Source organism: Oncorhynchus keta, chromosome 1 (assembly GCF_023373465.1).
Source record: "Oncorhynchus keta strain PuntledgeMale-10-30-2019 chromosome 1, Oket_V2, whole genome shotgun sequence".
NCBI classification, from domain to species: Eukaryota; Metazoa; Chordata; class Actinopteri; order Salmoniformes; family Salmonidae; genus Oncorhynchus; species Oncorhynchus keta.
Window position 1 is genome coordinate 68,838,166 of NC_068421.1, and position 19,426 is coordinate 68,857,591.

At 45.6% G+C, this 19,426-nt stretch overlaps 1 protein-coding gene and 1 long non-coding RNA gene across 2 annotated transcripts; one reads left to right on the forward strand and one right to left on the reverse strand.

The window, feature by feature from the left end:
• The first annotated feature begins 833 nt into the window (after positions 1-833).
• LOC118391925 (flavin-containing monooxygenase 5-like) lies at positions 834-15,680 on the forward strand. The gene is made up of 11 exons (XM_035783436.2): positions 834-874; positions 7,646-7,784; positions 9,278-9,466; positions 9,553-9,718; positions 10,007-10,149; positions 10,372-10,571; positions 10,751-10,886; positions 10,989-11,208; positions 11,339-11,411; positions 11,631-11,883; positions 12,009-15,680. Exons 2-11 carry the CDS (start codon positions 7,653-7,655, stop codon positions 12,159-12,161), a joined length of 1,665 nt encoding a protein of 554 aa, XP_035639329.1. The 5' UTR covers positions 834-874; positions 7,646-7,652; the 3' UTR covers positions 12,162-15,680.
• Positions 11,731-16,474, reverse strand: LOC127906578 (uncharacterized). The gene is made up of 3 exons (XR_008061928.1): positions 15,950-16,474; positions 15,687-15,745; positions 11,731-11,867 (listed from the first exon to the last, which is right to left on the reverse strand). It is a non-coding gene; the product is annotated as an uncharacterized LOC127906578 (long non-coding RNA).
• Between the last annotated feature and the right edge of the window lie 2,952 nt (positions 16,475-19,426).

The window sequence follows — 19,426 nt, forward strand, 5'->3', positions numbered from 1 at the left end:
TAGGTGACAGCGTATGTGATGAGTCAAAAGAGTTAGTCCGGGTAGCTATTTAACAAACTGTTCAGCAGTCTTATGGCTTGTGAATAGGAGCTCCTTTTGGTTCCAGACTGCATTGATACTGCTTGCAGAGAGAACTGTCTATGACTTGTGTGACTGGAGTTTTTGACAACTTTTAGTCCCAAACTACTTTTGGCCAGAACCCTATAGGCCCCGGACTTGGAGCGAGTAGTCTGTTTGGAACTGTGCGCTACCAGTTTGGCCATCTCAGCCTCTGTACAGTCAAACAAAGTTTGCTGACACAAACATTGTTATTTTGGGTTGACTGTATACTGTAGCAAATTTGACTTTATTCTATGGATTTTAGAGGCGTACTCCAGAATGATTGCACTAATTCTGTATATATGTTTTTTAAATAAATGTGTCAAATTGTGACATTGACTTACCATGTGGTTTATATTTAGATATCTGGGACAAAATTACATCAGTTTTATCTTTTGTGGCTAATAGAAGTAGCTGAAAACTAGAAATGACAAAGTGGAATTTTAAATGGAGCTTGACGCCATTCTGCAGAATTGTTTGTTTTAAATCTGATCTAGAATATGTAGTATGGTAGAAATCTGCGTCTTGGAAATGTACCAGATGTGGTGCAATGCCAGATATTTGTTTTGACTGTAATATCTAACCTCCACCAATATAACCCAGGTCATTGCACTCCTGTCAATGTTAAACATGTTCACTTTGATCCAGGTCTTATTTTGTGATGATTAAAAAAACGTCACTGTGTTTGCTCGGCAATAAAGGCTGTGATGAGTTCTTCCCTTTTGACACACACACACACACACACAACCCTCACCTGCCGACACACAAAACAAAGGTAAGTCTCATTAGAGTAGACATTACTGCTTCACCATATGTAATTGTCTAGAATCTTTGTAGAAATGCCGTGTGCTCTGTACACTATTATGCAGAATGTATACTGCAATTACAGTGGAATAAAGAATTCTGTAGATGTTCTGTTATATTTAATCCTAATGTCTTAATGCTGGAAAAACCTTTTGTCTAAATTGAAGTGTTAGAGGTAGGATTATCTTCACAAGGTTTAGATTTCATGTTTGAATTAAACAATGAATGTCTGTTGAAATCAAAACGTGGGTAAAAAAAGAGCCTTCAATTCTGTGGTGCATTAAAGAGCGACTGCCCCTAAGGAGCAACTCGTCCTTTTCAAAACAGCCCATGTAACATTGATATGAGTCAGAAACATTTATTCTAGTGTTAAAATGTATGTGTAAATAGGATCATTTTAGTCATAAAGAAGGTTGGGTTTGGATTACAATGATGCCCTCTTTTGCCAAGCTCCATTTGCAAATCACCCCTCTGCCCACTTTGCTTCCCTTCATTGAATAGGGCTCCATTATCGCCCCCAAATGCGTTCAAAGGATCATGTGTCCTATAGCTACAGATTGACCATGCCTCCACAGCCAAAGTTCTATGGTTTGCATACCCTGCCAAAGGACCCTAGTATGGAGTTCGTCGGTCCTCAAGTCTGGGGCGGCAGGTAGCCTAGTGGTTAGAGCATTGGGCAAGTAAACAAAAGGTTACTCAAATCCTTGAGCTGACAAGTTAAACATCTGTTGTTCTGACCCTGAACAAGGCAGTTTACCCACTGTTCCTTGACTGTCTTTGTAAATAAGAATTTGTTCTTAACTGACTTGCCTAGTGAAATGAACGGTCCCTATGAAACCGATGCCTCACAAGTCCCCAACTGGCAGCTTCATTAAATAGTACCCGCAAAACACCGGTCACAACGCCAACAGTGAAGAGGTGACTTGGATGCTGGCTTAGGCAGAGTTCCTCTGTCCAGTGTGTGTTCTTTTGCCCATCTTGATATTTTATTTTTATTGGCCAGACTGAGATAGGGCTTTTTCTTTGCAACCTAAAAGGCCAGCATTCCAGAGTCACCTGTTGTTCACTGTTGACGTTGAGACTGGTGTTTTTTGCGAGTACTACTTAATGAAGCTGCCAGTTGAGGACTTGTGAGGCGTCAGTTTCTCAAACTAGACACTGTGATGTACTTGTCCTCTTTCTCAGTTGTGTACTGGGGCCTCCCACTCTTTCTATTTTGGTTAGAGACAGGTTGCGCTGTTCTGTCAAGGGAGTAGTACACAGCGTTGTATGAGATCTTCAGTTTCTTGGCAATTTCTCACATGGAACAGCCTTCATATCTTAGAAAAATAATAGACTGACAAGTTTCAGAAGAAAGTCTTTGTTTCTGGCCATTTTGAGCCTGTAATCGAACCCACATGCTGATGCTCCACATACTCAACTCGTCTAAAGAAGGACAGGTTTTTGCTTCTTTAATCAAAACAACAGTTTTCAGCTGTGCTAACAATTGTAAAAAGGTTTTCTAATGATCAATTAGCCTTTAAAATTATCAACTTGGATTAGCTAACACAACTTTCCATTGGAACACATGATGGTTGCTGATAATGGGCCTCTGTACGCCTATGTAGATATTCCATTAAAAATCTGCCGTTTCCAGCTACAATAGTCATTTACAACATTAACAATGTCTATGCTGTATTTATGATACATTTTATGCTATTTTAATGGAGAGAAAATGTTGCTTTTCTTTCAAAAACACAGACATTTCTAAGTGACCCCAAACGTTTGAACGGTAGTGCGTATGAATATGTAAGATTCTTCAATATTCCAGCTTCAGCCACCTTGGCGTACCTCTCTCTGAAGAGAGACCGAAGGCCCCTCCACTCACCTCAAATTTCTCAGAATCATACTGGACAAAGTCTCCTTTCAGGCCTCCCGGCCTCTCTACAAACGCATTTCCCTCCCGCTATCCAATTACTTATAATCTCCACACTGCACTAAAAGTCAGCGGCTTTCACTGCTGGGCCACCTGATCTCTGCCATCAGGCGGCAGGGTAGCCTAGTGGTTAGAGCGTTGGACTAACCGGAAGGTTGCAAGTTCAAACACCTGAGACAAGGTACAAAATCTGTCGTTCTGCCCCTGAACAGGCAGTTAACCCACTGTTCCTAGGCCGTCATTGAAAATAAGAATTTGTTCTTAACTGACTTGCCTAGTTAAATAAAGGTCAAAATAAAATTTAAATTTAAAAAAGGATCACCCCTTAAGGCAGTTCCTTCCTGTCCCACCTTCTCTCCCTGGCCACCTCCGTGCCTTTCCTGCTTCACGCCGTGGTCTTAGATCCCTCGTGCCTCTCGGAGCTCACCTTCTCCTCAGTCATTGGAACGGTATCACCTTTTTCTATGATGACTGTCTCTTCTCCTGAAGACTTACAGCTTTTCACTGCACTGCCTCTTCCATTGGGTACGGAGGTTTCTACAGAGGTCATTGGTTTGCTGCCGTAGCCGCTTTTCTCTGAGGAAATGAAGGGTCCAGAAGGGCCATCATTAACCGGGGCCGTTCTGACTCCCTCCCTATCAAGAGTTTCCCAAGACAGCCAGGTTAGACGTCTGTCAGTTCCTTCTCAGAGCTGGACATGTAACCGGCCAATGTTATCTGTCCCGTCTCCAATTTCAGAGATTACGGCACTTGGCCACAAATGCAGAACCCCTACCAACCCCAGTCCCTCCTTATTCCATGATGACCTTAAAAAATACAGAAATGCCTTATTTGCTTTAGTATTCAGACCCTTTGCTATGAGACTCAAAATTGAGCTCAGGAGCATCCTTTTCCATTGATCATCCTTGAGATGTTTCTACAACTTCATTGGAGTCCACCTGTGGTAAATTCAATTGATTAGACATGATTTGGAAAGGCACACACCTGTCTATATAAGGTCCAACAGCTGACAATGCATGTCAGAGCAAAAACCAAGCCATGAGGTCGAAGGAATTGTCTGTAGAGCTCCGAGACAGGATTGAGTCAGGGGCACAGATCTTGGGAAGGGTACCAAAAAAATGTCTGCAGCGTTGTAGGTCCCCAGGAAAACAGTGGCTTCCATCATTCTTAAATGGAAGAAGTTTGAAACCACCAAGACTCTTCCTAGAGCTGGCCGCCTGGCCTAATTAAGCAATCGGGGGAGAAGGGCCTTGGTCAGGGAGGTGACCAAGAACTCGATGGTCACTCTGACAAAGCTCCAGAGTTCCTCTGTGGAGATGGGAGAAACTTCCGGAAGGACAACCATCTCTGCAGCACTCCACTAATCAGGCCTTTATGGTAGAGTGGCCAGACGGAAGCCACTTCTCAGTAAAAGACACATGACAGCTCTCTTGGAGTTCAAAGGGCACCTAAAGGAATCTCAGACCATGAGAAACAAGATTCTCTGGTCTGATGAAACTAAGATTCAACTCTCTGGCCTAGTGTCCCGTCTGGAGGAAACATGGCACCATCCCTACGGTGAGGCATGGTGGTGGCAGTATCATGCTGTGGGGATGTTTTTCAGTGGCAGGGCCTGGGGGACTAGTCAGGATAGAGGGAAAGATTAACGGCGCAAAGTACAGAGAGATCCTTAATGAAAACCTGCTCCAGAGCGCTCAGGACCTCAGACTGGGGCGAAGGTTAATCTTCCAACAGGAAAACGATCCTAATTACACAGCCAAAACAACGCAGGAGTGGCTTCAGGATAAGTCTCTGAATTTCCTTGAGTGGCCCAGCCAGAGCTTGGACTTGAACCCAATCAAACATCTCTGGAGAGACCCTGAAAATAGCTGTGCAGCGACGCTCACCATCCAACCTGACACAGCTTAAGAAGATCTACAGAGAAGAATGTGAGAAACTCCCCAATAAAGGTGTGCCAAGCTTGTAGCGTCATACCCAAGAAGACTCAAGGCTGTAATCGCTGTGAAAGGTGCTTCAACAAAGTACTGAGTAAAGGGTCTGAATACTTATGTAAATGTAAATATTGGGCCTCCCGAGTGGCGCAGTGGTCTAAGGCACTGCATCACAGTGCTAGCTGTACCACTAGAGATTCTGGGTTCAAGTCCAGGCTCTGTCGCAGCTGGCCGTGACCGGGATACCCATGGGGCGGTGCACAATTGGCCCAGCGTCGTCCGGTTTAGGGGAGGGTTCGACCAGCAGGGATGTCCTTCTCCCATCGCGCACTAGCAACTCCTGTGGCGGGCCAGGAGCAGTGCACGCTGACACGGTCACCAGGGGCACGGTGTTTCCTCTGACACATTAGTGCGGCTGGCTTCCAGGTTAAGTGGGCATTGTGTCAAGAAGCAGTGCGGCTTGGTTGGGTTGTGTTTCGGAAGACGCACGGCTCTCGACATTCGCCTCTCCCCAGTCTGTATGGGAGTTGCAGCGATGAGACAAGACTGTAACTACCAATTGGGGACAATACAGGGTAAAAAAAAGTGAATGTGATATTTCAGTTTTTGTATTTGTATATATATTTATATATTTCTGAAAAAACTATTTTTGCTTTGTCATTATGGGGTATTATGTGTAGATAGATGAGGGGGGAAATGATTTAGTCAATTTTGGAATAAGGCTGTAACGTAACAAAGTGGAAAATGTCAAGGGATACTTTCCGAATGCCCTCTATCACCTGCCTTTTTCCTCCAATGACTTGGTCACCATGTTTGCCTTCTTCACCCATGCCAGCTCATCCCTCTTCATGCGGATATCATCCATCTGGATGTACCTGGCCAGGATCAACATCTTTCTCAAGTTGCTTACTGGGTCTTCATGTTCCTCCTCTCACCTGCATGTCTCCCTTCTCCTCAAGGGCTTCCAACGCACAAAAGTCCCACCCTCGACACCAGTCCATAACACTTGACATCCTGTCTGCCTGCATCCAGACACTGCGGTCTGGTTACATCTCCATCACAGTCTCTTCCACACTATAATCAATGTGTCTTTTGGCATTTTTGGGGATTCCTGCAATGTTCAGAGTTTACATCCTCATCTACTATCTACAACCCTTCTCGATATCCTAGTGTGTCAGACGTTCCCATCCTCAATCAGTTTGGCAGGACCACACCAGTCTACCAGTTCCGGCTACCATCTACCCTCAGCCTCTGTGAACCACTTACCTACTTCCTGCAGCTCAGACAATCTCAACATGCCTCTCCATCCGACCCACTATTCAACACTGATTCTGCTTCCATCGCCTCTCGTCAGTGATTCCATTCCCATCTGAGACAAATACTATCCCTGTCCGGTTATTTTGTTGACCAATTCTCTGGACACACCTGCCGCCTCCATGGCATCCCGACACAGCATCGCAGACCACACCGTACAACTCCTCGGCCACTGGTCCTCTCAAGTCTATCATTCCTACATCCACTCTGACATAAACATCAGGACAGCCCACAACATGCTAATCTCACAGAACCTGCATTAACTCAGTCTCAGTCCTCCAGTCTCCGCCTCATTTCACGGACACCATCTACTTCACGCACTGTATCCTGCCCAACCTGCAAAAAGAGTATTTGTTCCCCAGCTGAGTCTGGTTCCTCAAGGTTTTTTTCATTCAAGGGAGTTTTTTCCTTTCCACGGTTACTTCTGCTTGCTCTCCTGAGGTCTATGGTTAGTTTTCTCCATGGGCACCTAGTCCGTATGACTGTTCTACCTCCACTATATCGCCAATCATTCAGGACATGAAGTCCAGAACAGCTCACTTCCTATCCAGGGTCCAACTAACTTGGTGCTCTCTTATTGGGGATACTGCCTAACTACTGTACCACGACCTGACGGTGATGTTTACCTGAGGCTCCAAGCCAAACCCTACAGAGTCAACCCCTCCGGATTTTTGATCTGCAGCCCTTGGCTTCATCCGGTCCATTCTCATTTCCTTGCTGAATTCTCATTCTCGCATCCATTCCACCTCCTCAATAAATATTATAAACCCATTTCATGTCTAGTCCTGACACTCGTGAAATGGCGTTAAGGATTAAACAAATTCAGGAGAAGGGACCAGACTTTAATATAACACTTAACTAGTACACCTTCCTGATATTGAGCTGCGCCCCCTTTTGCCCTCAGAACATCCTCAATTTGTCGGGGGCATGGACTGCACAATGTGTCGAAGGCATTCCACTGCTGGCCCATGTTAACTCCAATGCTTCCCACAAGTTGGTTAGATGTCCTTTGGGTGGTGGAACATTCTTGATACACACTGGAAACTATTGAGCGTGGAAAAACCCAGCAGCATTGCAGTTCTTGACACACTCAAACCTGTGCACCTGACACCTACTACCATACCCTGTTCAACGGCACTTAAATCTTTTGTATTGGCCATTCACCCTCTCCTCCACCTTAATCTACACTGATTGATGTGGATTTAATAGGTGACATCAATAAGGGATCCTAGCTTTCACCTGGTCAGGATGTCATGGAAAGATCAGGCATTCCTAATGTTGTGTACACTCAGTGTATGTAAGTTAAATTAGAGCAATTAAGGTTTGCACAACAAACTGCTTTTTAAAATGAGTTCTTCTACCTACAACCTCTGATGTCTATCCTTCTCTCCTATATTCTCCCTCCCTCTCTTTCTCCTCTCCTACTCTTCCTTCCTCCCTCTCTCCTTTCCCTTGTGTGGGGGTAGGGGCTTGAAGTGTGTCTCTCCCTGTAGTGACATACTAACCATCACTCTCCCTCCTCCTTGTAGTTCCAGCATGGTACTAACCCTCTCTCTCTCTCGCTCTCTCTCTCTCTCTGTAGTTCCATCATGGTGCGTACCGTAGCAGTGATTGGGGCGGGTCCCTCAGGTCTGACCAGCATCAAGAGCTGTCTGGACGAGGGTCTGGAGCCCACCTGCTTTGAGAGCAGTGATGACATCGGGGGGCTGTGGAAGTTCAAGGCAAGGCCTGGGACCAGGGACTGATGTACATTACATTTGGCAAACTTAGTTTGCATATTTATTCAGGACGTTATAATGGTCGCCATGTTGGCACCAACAGTCCAAAGGTGGACAATATATACAAAAGTATGTAGTCATCAAATTAGTGGATTCAACTATTTCAGCCACACCCGTTTGCTGACGGGTGTATAAAATTGAGCACACCGCCATGCAAGCTCCATAGACAAACATTGGCAATAGAATGGTCTTACTGAATCGCTCAGTGACTTTCAACATGGCACCGGCATAGGATGCCACCTTTCCAACAAGTCAGTTCGTCAAAAATGCTGCCTTGCTAGAACTGCCCCGGTCAACTGTAAGTGCTGTTATTGTAAAGTGGAAAGGTCTAGGAGCAACAACAGCTCAGTTTGTGAAGTGGTAGGCCAACCAAGCTCACAGAATGGGACCGCCAAGTGCTGAAGCTCATAGTGCGTACAAATCGTCTGTCCTCGGTTGCAACACTCACTACCCAGTTCCAAATTGCCTCTGGAAGCAATGTTCGTCGGGAGCTTCATGAAATGGGTTTCCATGGACGAGTAGCCACACACAAGCCTAAGATCACCATGCTCAATGCCAAGTGTCGGCTGGAGTGGGTTAAAGCTCGCCATCATTGGACTCTGGAGCAGTGGAAACGCGTTCTTTGGAGTGATGACTCACGCTTCACCATCTGGCAGTCCGACGGACGAATCTGGGTTTGGTGGATACCAGGAGAATGCTACAGTACCTGCCCCAATGCATAGTGCCAACTGTAAAGTTGGGTGGACAAGGAATAATGTCTTGGGCTGTTTTTTATTTTTTTATGTTTTTTATGGGCTGTTTTCTAAGGGGCTAGGCCCCTTAGTTCTGGTGAAGCATATAATGCCATTCTAGAGGATTCTGTGCTTCTAACTTTGTGGCAATAGTTTAGGGAAGGCCCTTTCCTGTTTCAGCATGACAATGCCACCGTGCACAAAGCAAAGTCCATACAGAAATGGTTTGTCAAGATCATTGTGGAAGAACTTGACTGGCCTGAACAGAGCTCTGATCTCAATCCCATCGAACACCTATGGGATGAATTGGAACGTCAACTGCAAGCCAGGCCTAATCGCCCAACATCAGTGCCCGACTTCACTAATGCTCTTGTGGCTGAATGGAAGCAAGTCCCCGTGGCAATGATCCAACATCTAGTGGAAAGCCTTTCCAGAAGAGTGGAGGGTGTTATAGAATCAAATCCATGTTATATATCTGTATGTATCAATCTACAGAGTAGTTACCACACTGTTGTGCCTAGCGCAGCTAACATAATGTAATGATTATAAATGGGTGAAACAGTTCCATGTTTGAGTTGACCTAATATGCTCACAGAGTGAGATTTTATTTATTATGTAAGCACAAGGGAGCAGTCAGTTATCAGATGATAATATGGATATTGATGATCATAGCACTATGACTTAAACATGTCTGCCTCCTTCCAGGAAGTTTCTGAGCCCAACAGAGCCAGTATCTACCGTTCCCTCACCATCAATATCTCCAAGGAGATGATGTGTTTCAGCGACTTCCCCATCCCAGCTGACTACCCCAACTACATGCACCACTCCCGTATCCTGCAGTACTTCAGGCTCTATGCTGAACACTTCAAACTGCTGCAGCACATCCACTTCCAGGTGACAGCAGTGACTTTACAAACCCAATTAGGGGGAATAACGGGCTGGTTGCTGGGTTCAAGGTTGGTTAATTGTGTGTGTTTCAGACCAGTGTGCGGAGTGTGAGACAGAGGCCAGACTTCAGTCATTCAGGCCAGTGGGAGGTGGTGACAGAGAACAGGGAGGGACAGGAGGAGAGACACATGTTTGACTCTGTCATCGTCTGCTCTGGTCACTACTCCTACCCACACCTTCCACTTAAAGACTTCTCAGGTCAGCAGAATCAATCAACAAATAAAAATAATTTTTTAATAAAAAAGTGCTTTACAATAACCTGCCCCAGACCCCCAGAGCAAGAAGTTAGCTGAGACTATCTTCTGACACACACATACTGTTTATACTGTATATACACACACACACACACACACACACACACACACACACACACACACACACACACACACACACACACACACACACACACACACACACACACACACACACACACACACACACACACACACAGTAGAGCATGCCAATCGAGTATTCTGTTGGTTTCAGGTATTGAGTCGTTTGAGGGGAAGTACTTCCACAGTTGGGATTATAAGGGTCCAGAGGACCTTCATGGGAAGAGGGTGGTGGTGATCGGCATCGGCAACTCTGGAGGAGACATCGCTGTGGAGTCCAGCCGGGTGGCCGAGCAGGTAACTAACAACTGATACAGGGTCAGATTCAGAGCAGGTAACCACTAATACAGGTTCCGATTTTCAATTGGCATAGTTTCTGTGTTTATTTGTATGGGTTGTTTGTTTCTTATTGTCTGTTTTCTTGGTCTGTGAATGAAGTGTGAGCTGGGGGAAGAATGTTATCTTATGTTCTCTCTTGATAAATGAATTATCCCATCCCTCCTATCTCCCTTTCTGCAGGTGTATCTGAGCACGCGTCGCGGTGCGTGGGTTATACGTGTGCTGTCGGACAACGGCTTGCCCGTGGACATGAAGTATAACACACGCTTTGTCCACATCCTGTTCCAACTGCTGCCAGTTAACTGGCTCAGCTGGTTCGGAGAGAAGAAGCTCAACGCCATGTATGACCACACCATGTACGCCCTCAAACCCAAACACAGGTAGGTAGGTAGGTGTGTGTGTGTGTGTGTGTGTGTGTGTGTGTGTGTGTGTGTGTGTGTGTGTGTGTGTGTGTGTGTGTGTGTGTGTGTGTGTGTGTGTGTGTGTGTGTGTGTGTGTGTGTGTGTGTACACAATACATGTATACATCCTCTCTTTTCATCCCTTCCTCTCTCAACTAGGTTGTTCAGTACGATTCCAGTGATAAATGATGAGCTTCCCAATAAGATCTTGACTGGTGGAGTCATGGTCAAACCCAATGTCCAACAGATCAGAGGCTCCAGTGTGGTGTTTGAGGATGGGAGTGTGGTGGACAAGGTGGACACACAGCCAGACACAGATACACACACTGAAACATACATGCTCGCATTCACACACCCTATTAACGTTTAACATGGCTAAGTGTGTTTCGTTTTCTAGGTGGATGTGATTGTGTTCGCTACGGGTTACAACTACGACTTTCCCTTCCTGCCTCCCAACGTAATGCATAAGTCTGGCCACCGGTTGGGGCTGTACAAGCATGTGTTTCCCCCCACCCTGGAGCACCCCACCATGGCCGTAGTAGGCTTCATCCATGCCCTGGGTGCCATCATGCCCCAGGCAGAGATGCAGTCCCGCTGGGTCACACGTGTCTTTAAAGGTCAGACTGAGTGATAGCCAGTAGAGAGGTATCAGGATCCATTACTGCACACCATTTGCTTCTACCCCCACCTGCTTCATGTGTAGTTCTGATCAGAGGAGTGGTCTTAGTTCTGTCTCGTGTTTCTCAGGTCATAAGAAGCTACCGTCCAACCAGGCCATGCTGAAGGCTGTGGAGTGCGACACCAAGGACATGGACAAGAAGTGAGATGGCTGTCCATCCCAAAGCCATATAATATCTAAGCTTCATGCATACATGAATAATGCATTCGGAAATGATTCAGACCCCTTGACTCTTTCCACATTTTGATTCGTTACAGCTTTATTCTAAAATGGATTAAATACATTTTAAAAAGCTGGGTATTACTAATCAATATCCTGAATAATTAATAACTGATGACTGTTGCTCTGTCCTGTCCACAGCTACATCGTATCCAAGCTGGTGCCGCTGCAGGTGGACTTTGTGTCCTACATGGATGACATCGCTGGAGAGGTGGGGGTCAGACCCAGCCTGGCCTGGCTGTTCTTCACTGACTACCCCCTATTCAAGAGGATTCTGTGGGGTCCCGTCACTGCCTACCAATACCGTATCACCGGCCCAGGGAAATGGTCCGGGGCACGCCGAGCCATCTTCACCCAGTTTGAACGCATGTTCCAGCCCTTCAAGACCAGACAGGTGACATATTTATTATATATTCATACTGAAGATGCATCTAAGATATTTGTATTTAAGATGAATGTACATTGGTATCGAATAGGTTATTATACTATGATGTGTTCTTCTGCCCATCCTTGTACCAGGTGGAGGAGAAGCAGGGATGTTCTGTGGCGGGCCGTCTGCTAAAGCTCAGCCTCACAGTGATGATGGGAGGAGCAGCAGCCTACTACTTCCACCTCCATCCACCCTCCTCCCTCACCTACCTTCTCTCCAAACTCACACCTCAGAGAGCCTGAACACCATCTACCTCCACCTCCCTCCCTCCTCTCCACCCTCAACCCCCAGAGAGTCTGAACACCATCTTCCTCCACCTCCCTCCTCTCCACCCTCAACCCCCAGAGAGTCTGAACACCATCTTCCTCCACCTCCCTCCTCTCCACCCTCAACCCCCAGAGAGTCTGAACACCATCTTCCTCCACCTCCCTCCTCTCCACCCTCAACCCCCAGAGAGTCTGAACACCATCTTCCTCCACCTCCCTCCTCTCCACCCTCAGTAGTGCTAACTTAGTTCGCTAGGTGGTCAACACAATTTTGGGCCAAGGACCACCCCAAAAAATGCATCTAGCTATAACATTTGGCACTGTAACATCACACAAACATGTATTTCTCAGGGAGATACTGGTGGAGACCTTTTCGAGGTAACCCGAGGCTGTACAAGTTGTGGTTGTGCAAACCCCAAAACTGAAAGGGAGTTAAGAAATGCTGTATGCATTTTCTGTTATGTTTTGTAATTCGACCAAAATAGTTAGCTATGTTTGCCTGTTCAGCACATTGCCTGCCTATATACAGCATTGATTCCTACCGAGTGTGAACTACCCACCAGAATGACAATGAAAACCCAGTGTGGTCAGTAAACAATGGCTCATTGTTTCAGTATGATATGTTGGATAAATTAATGAAGACGGACACCAATGTCAACTTCAATAGCCTTGTTCAAGCATTGTACAAATCCCTACATGCGGAGTCTGGCAGACATTCAGACAACCAATCGAGGCAGAGTAATTCACCACGAACGGTGAACACAGAGAGCCCCATAGCATGTAAATACTGTTGGAATACATACACAAAGAGCACTGCCCTGCCTACAGAAAACCACGCAGAGCTTGTGGAACTAATAATCACTTTGCAAAAGTGTGTTTCAAAAGCAAATGAAGGGTGAGTGAGGGCAAGATTCACTGTGTTGATGATGTTACTCAATCTTCAGAACAGTGAAAGTGACATTTACATGCATGAATCCATTGGGGCTGTACACTCAAGAGGGAAGAAATTGTTCATGACACTACGATTACACAACAAGCAACAACAATGTCAACTGGATTCCGGTGCTACATGCAACATAATGAGCTACAAAGACAAAATTAATCTGGCATCTGACACACATCTATTGACCAGCGACACTAGACTAAAGCTGTACTCAGGAGAACTAATGTGCTCTATGGGCATCTTTGAGACCAAATGTGTTATTCGGGGACGCAATCACAAGCTGGAGTTTGAGATTGTGAAAACCAGTCAACATCCTCTCCTCTCAGCCTCTACATGCGAACGCCTGGGACTGATGCAGTTCACCGTACCAAATGACCTGCACATTGTGGAGCATGTCCAGCATAGACCCCTGTCCAAAGAACGACTACTTAGCAGATATAACGATGTATTCAACAGGCCTGTTGAATCAGTCAGTGCCTGTGGAGGTACACTTTGAATTGGATGAGAGCGTCACTCCAGTCCAGTGTGCTCCTCGCATTGTGCCGATTGCAATGAAAGTGGCTGTGAAGGCCCAGCTGCACAAGTATGAGGCCGATGGCCACATGACATCTGTGACTGAACCAGCAATAGGGTCATAGTGAAAAAACAGAGAAGCTGAGGATCTGCATCTGAACCAAGCACTGAAACGATCCCACTACATCATGCCAACACTAGAGGATGTCCTCTATAAGCTTTCCAAAGCCAGGATTTTCACCTTGGTTGATGCCCGAGATGCATTCCTTCAATGCAAGCTGGACGAAGAAAGCAGCTTCATGACTACCTTCTGGACCCCATGGGGTCGGAAACATTGGCTCAAACTCCCGTTTGGTGTCTCAGTGGCGCCTGAGGTATACCAACGCAAGCAGCACAAGTTACTGGCTGGGCTCAAGGGTATTGAACCCATCGCCGATGATGTCCTGATCGTAAGCTGTGGTAACACAGACGAAGAAGCAGAACGCGACCACGATGTGAAGCTCCTGGCACTGATGGAGCGCTGCCGATCAGTTAAGCTTCGTCTTGGCCTGAAGAAGCTGCAGTTCAAGGAATAAAGACAGACACCAATGTCAAGTTCAATAGCCTCGATCAAGCATTGTACAAATCCCTACAAGCGGAGTCCGGAGAACAGTCCAGCTAGTCGATTACCTATCAACTAGTCTCCGTAACACTCATCTGCACGACATATAGGTGGACTATGGGCCATCAAGTCATATGATGGTTATGTTCAAATTACACTGGTCATAGCACAACCCCAACTCCAATGTAACGTAACAGGTCAAGCATTTACAACACTCCTTTTAAAATTTTTTTTTTTTACAAAAGATACCTAGAAAACGGTTGAAGCCCAAATGGCAACCTATTCCCTACATATTGAACTATGTTTGACACTCCCAGCCCCTGAGAAGCAGGGGGTCTCTATACGGTAACTTATGTTCATTTTTAAATACTGTAGAGACATTTGTAAAGTTGTCCTTTTGGAATCAATCCATTCTCTCTTCACACAACAGGATATCATATAACTCAAATGGCATAACTCTGAAAATCCAAAACACCCTAATAAATAAACTATTTTTTAAAGATGAACAACCATTTTTGTTTTTTTGTCTGGCACATGGTAATCTTAAGGGAAAAAACATGTAGTTATTTCTGCTCATTTCCCAATGTCAACCTATAATGCACAGGATAGCTTAGACCTGTTGGATGGTGGAAAATGTCAGCCATAGACAGTGATATAAAGTACTTTAGTAAAAATACTCAGACACAAATACTCAACGGCTCAGACACGAGACGTATGTGGCAGGGTCTACAGACAATCACGGACTACAAAAAGAAAACCACCCATGTCACGGACACCGACGTCTTGCTTCCAGACAAACTAAACACCTTCTTTGCCCACTTTGAGGATAATAAAGTGCCACCGACACGGCCCGCTACCAAGGACTGCGAACCCTCTTTCTCCGTGGCCGACATGAGTAAGACATTTAAAAGTATTAAATCTTGCAAGGCTGCCGGCCAAGACGGTATCTGGAGCATCAGTATTTGTGAGTTTGATTAGAGACTTAAAATGGCCAGAAACAAAGAACTTTCTTCTGAAACTCGTCAGTCTATTTTTGTTCTGAGAAATGAAGGCTATTCCATGCGAGAAATTGCCAAGAAACTGAAGATCTCGTACAATGCTGTGTACTACTCCCGTCACAGAACAGTGCAAACTGGCTCTAACCAGAATAGAAAGAGGAGTGGGAGGCCCCAGTGCACAACTGAGGATTTTTACACAAAAGATTTGTGATTAGTTTTTAAATGTTTAATGTTAAATGCCGCAAGTAGTCCAAGGTTCTGTTACTCCGGCAGTGTTGATGCTGAAGAGGGAGAAAAGAATCACTGGAATGCATTGAAATCACAAATAAAGTATTGATTGTAACTCAATGTAATTGTATATTCATTTCTCAGGTTTCATCAGGAAAAGGTCAAATATTTGTAACAAGTGTAATATCTACCATTCTGTATGAACAAATGTTTCTTACCAAGCCCTTTGCACTGATGTTCCTGGAGAAACTCTTGCTTGCTTGGTAGTGGGACGAGTCTGAGTTAATTAAACAAATTGTTACTTCAATAGTACACAGTACAACGCAATGTCATATTCCCATATACACCCCACTGTATCCTGTGCATATACCAAATAAACATTGATATGAGTAAATTAGTGATAACATACGCACTGTTTATGAATTTAACCAATTCATCATCAATGAATTGATGGTTGGTAACATACTGGCCATGGTCTCACCTGAGAGAGACAGGAGGTGGGTAATATACTGGCCATGGTCTCACCTGAGAGAGACAGGAGGTGGGTAATATACTGGCCATGGTCTCACCTGAGAGAGAGCAAAGAGGTAGTAATTTTCTGGCCATGGTCTCACCTGAGAGAGAGCAAAGAGGTAGGTAATATACTGGCCATGGTCTCACCTGAGAGAGAGCAAAGAGGTAGGTAATATACTGGCCATGGTCTCACCTGAGAGAGAGCAAAGAGGTAGGTAATATACTGGCCATGGTCTCACCTGAGAGAGAGCAAAGAGGTAGATAATATACTGGCCATGGTCTCACCTGAGAGAGAGCAAAGAGGTAGATAATATACTGGCCATGGTCTCACCTGAGAGAGAGCAAAGAGGTAGGTAATATACTGGCCATGGTCTCACCTGAGAGAGAGCAAAGAGGTAGTAATTTTCTGGCCATGGTCTCACCTGAGAGAGAGCAAAGAGGTAGGTAATATACTGGCCATGGTCTCACCTGAGAGAGAGCAAAGAGGTAGTAATTTTCTGGCCATGGTCTCACCTGTGAGAGAGCAAAGAGGTAGGTAATATACTGGCCATGGTCTCACCTGAGAGAGAGCAAAGAGGTAGGTAATATACTGACCATGGTCTCACCTGAGAGAGAGCAAAGAGGTAGGTAATATACTGGCCATGGTCTCACCTGAGAGAGAGCAAAGAGGTAGATAATATACTGGCCATGGTCTCACCTGAGAGAGAGCAAAGAGGTAGATAATATACTGGCCATGGTCTCACCTGAGAGAGAGCAAAGAGGTAGGTAATATACTGGCCATGGTCTCACCTGAGAGAGAGCAAAGAGGTAGGTAATATACTGGCCATGGTCTCACCTGAGATAGAGCAAAGAGGTAGGTAATATACTGGCCATGGTCTCACCTGAGAGAGAGCAAAGGGGTAGGTAATATACTGGCCATGGTCTCACCTGAGATAGAGCAAAGAGGTAGGTAATATACTGGCCATGGTCTCACCTGAGAGAGAGCAAAGAGGTAGGTAATATACTGGCCATGGTCTCACCTGAGATAGAGCAAAGAGGTAGGTAATATACTGGCCATGGTCTCACCTGAGAGAGAGCAAAGAGGTAGGTAATATACTGGCCATGGTCTCACCTGAGAGAGAGCAAAGAGGTAGATAATATACTGGCCATGGTCTCACCTGAGAGAGAGCAAAGAGGTAGATAATATACTGGCCATGGTCTCACCTGAGATAGAGCAAAGAGGTAGGTAATATACTGGCCATGGTCTCACCTGAGAGCAAAGAGGTAGCAAAGCCATGGTCTCACCTGAGAGAGAGCAAAGAGGTAGGTAATATACTGGCCATGGTCTCACCTGAGAGAGAGCAAAGAGGTAGATAATATACTGGCCATGGTCTCACCTGAGATAGAGCAAAGAGGTAGGTAATATACTGGCCATGGTCTCACCTGAGAGAGAGCAAAGAGGTAGGTAATATACTGGCCATGGTCTCACCTGAGAGAGAGAAAAGAGGTAGATAATATACTGGCCATGGTCTCACCTGAGAGAGAGCAAAGAGGTAGGTAATATACTGGCCATGGTCTCACCTGAGAGAGAGCAAAGAGGTAGGTAATATACTGGCCATGGTCTCACCTGAGAGAGAGCAAAGAGGTAGGTAATATACTGGCCATGGTCTCACCTGAGAGAGAGCAAAGAGGTAGGTAATATACTGGCCATGGTCTCACCTGAGAGAGAGCAAAGAGGTAGGTAATATACTGGCCATGGTCTCACCTGAGAGAGAGCAAAGAGGTAGATAATTTACTGGCCATGGTCTCACCTGAGAGAGAGCAAAGAGGTAGATAATATACTGGCCATGGTCTCACCTGAGAGAGAGCAAAGAGGTAGATAATATACTGGCCATGGTCTCACCTGAGAGAGAGCAAAGAGGTAGGTAATATACTGGCCATGGTCTCACCTGAGAGAGAGCAAAGAGGTAGATAATATACTGGCCATGGTCTCACCTGAGAGAGAGCAAAGAGGTAGATAATATACTGGCCATGGTCTCACCTGAGAGAGAGCAAAGAGGTAGGTAATATACTGGCCATGGTCTCACCTGAGAGAGAGCAAAGAGGTAGTAATTTTCTGGCCATGGTCTCACCTGAGAGAGAGCAAAGAGGTAGGTAATATACTGGCCATGGTCTCACCTGAGAGAGAGCAAAGAGGTAGTAATTTTCTGGCCATGGTCTCACCTGTGAGAGAGCAAAGAGGTAGGTAATATACTGGCCATGGTCTCACCTGAGAGAGAGCAAAGAGGTAGGTAATATACTGGCCATGGTCTCACCTGAGAGAGAGCAAAGAGGTAGGTAATATACTGGCCATGGTCTCACCTGAGAGAGAGCAAAGAGGTAGGTAATATACTGGCCATGGTCTCACCTGAGAGAGAGCAAAGAGGTAGATAATATACTGGCCATGGTCTCACCTGAGAGAGAGCAAAGAGGTAGATAATATACTGGCCATGGTCTCACCTGAGAGAGAGCAAAGAGGTAGGTAATATACTGGCCATGGTCTCACCTGAGAGAGAGCAAAGAGGTAGATAATATACTGGCCATGGACTCACCTGAGAGAGAGCAAAGAGGTAGGTAATATACTGGCCATGGTCTCACCTGAGAGAGAGAAAAGAGGTAGATAATTTACTGGCCATGGTCTCACCTGAGAGAGAGCAAAGAGGTAGGTAATATACTGGCCATGGTCTCACCTGAGAGAGAGCAAAGAGGTAGATAATTTACTGGCCATGGTCTCACCTGAGAGAGAGCAAAGAGGTAGATAATTTACTGGCCATGGTCTCACCTGAGATAGAGCAAAGAGGTAGATAATATACTGGCCATGGTCTCACCTGAGAGAGAGCAAAGAGGTAGATAATTTACTGGCCATGGTCTCACCTGAGAGAGAGCAAAGAGGTAGGTAATATACTGGCCATGGTCTCACCTGAGATAGAGCAAAGAGGTAGATAATTTACTGGCCATGGTCTCACCTGAGAGAGAGCAAAGAGGTAGGTAATATACTGGCCATGGTCTCACCTGATAGAGAGCAAAGAGGTAGATAATTTACTGGCCATGGTCTCACCTGAGAGAGAGCAAAGAGGGAGATAATTTACTGGCCATGGTCTCACCTGAGAGAGAGAAAAGAGGTAGGTAATATACTGGCCATGGTCTCACCTGAGAGAGAGCAAAGAGGTAGGTAATATACTGGCCATGGTCTCACCTGAGAGAGAGCAAAGAGGTAGATAATTTACTGGCCATGGTCTCACCTGAGAGAGAGCAAAGAGGTAGATAATTTACTGGCCATGGTCTCACCTGAGAGAGAGCAAAGAGGTAAGTAATATACTGGCCATGGTCTCACCTGAGAGAGAGCAAAGAGGTAGATAATATACTGGCCATGGTCTCACCTGAGAGAGAGCAAAGAGGTAGGTAATTTACTGGCCATGGTCTCACC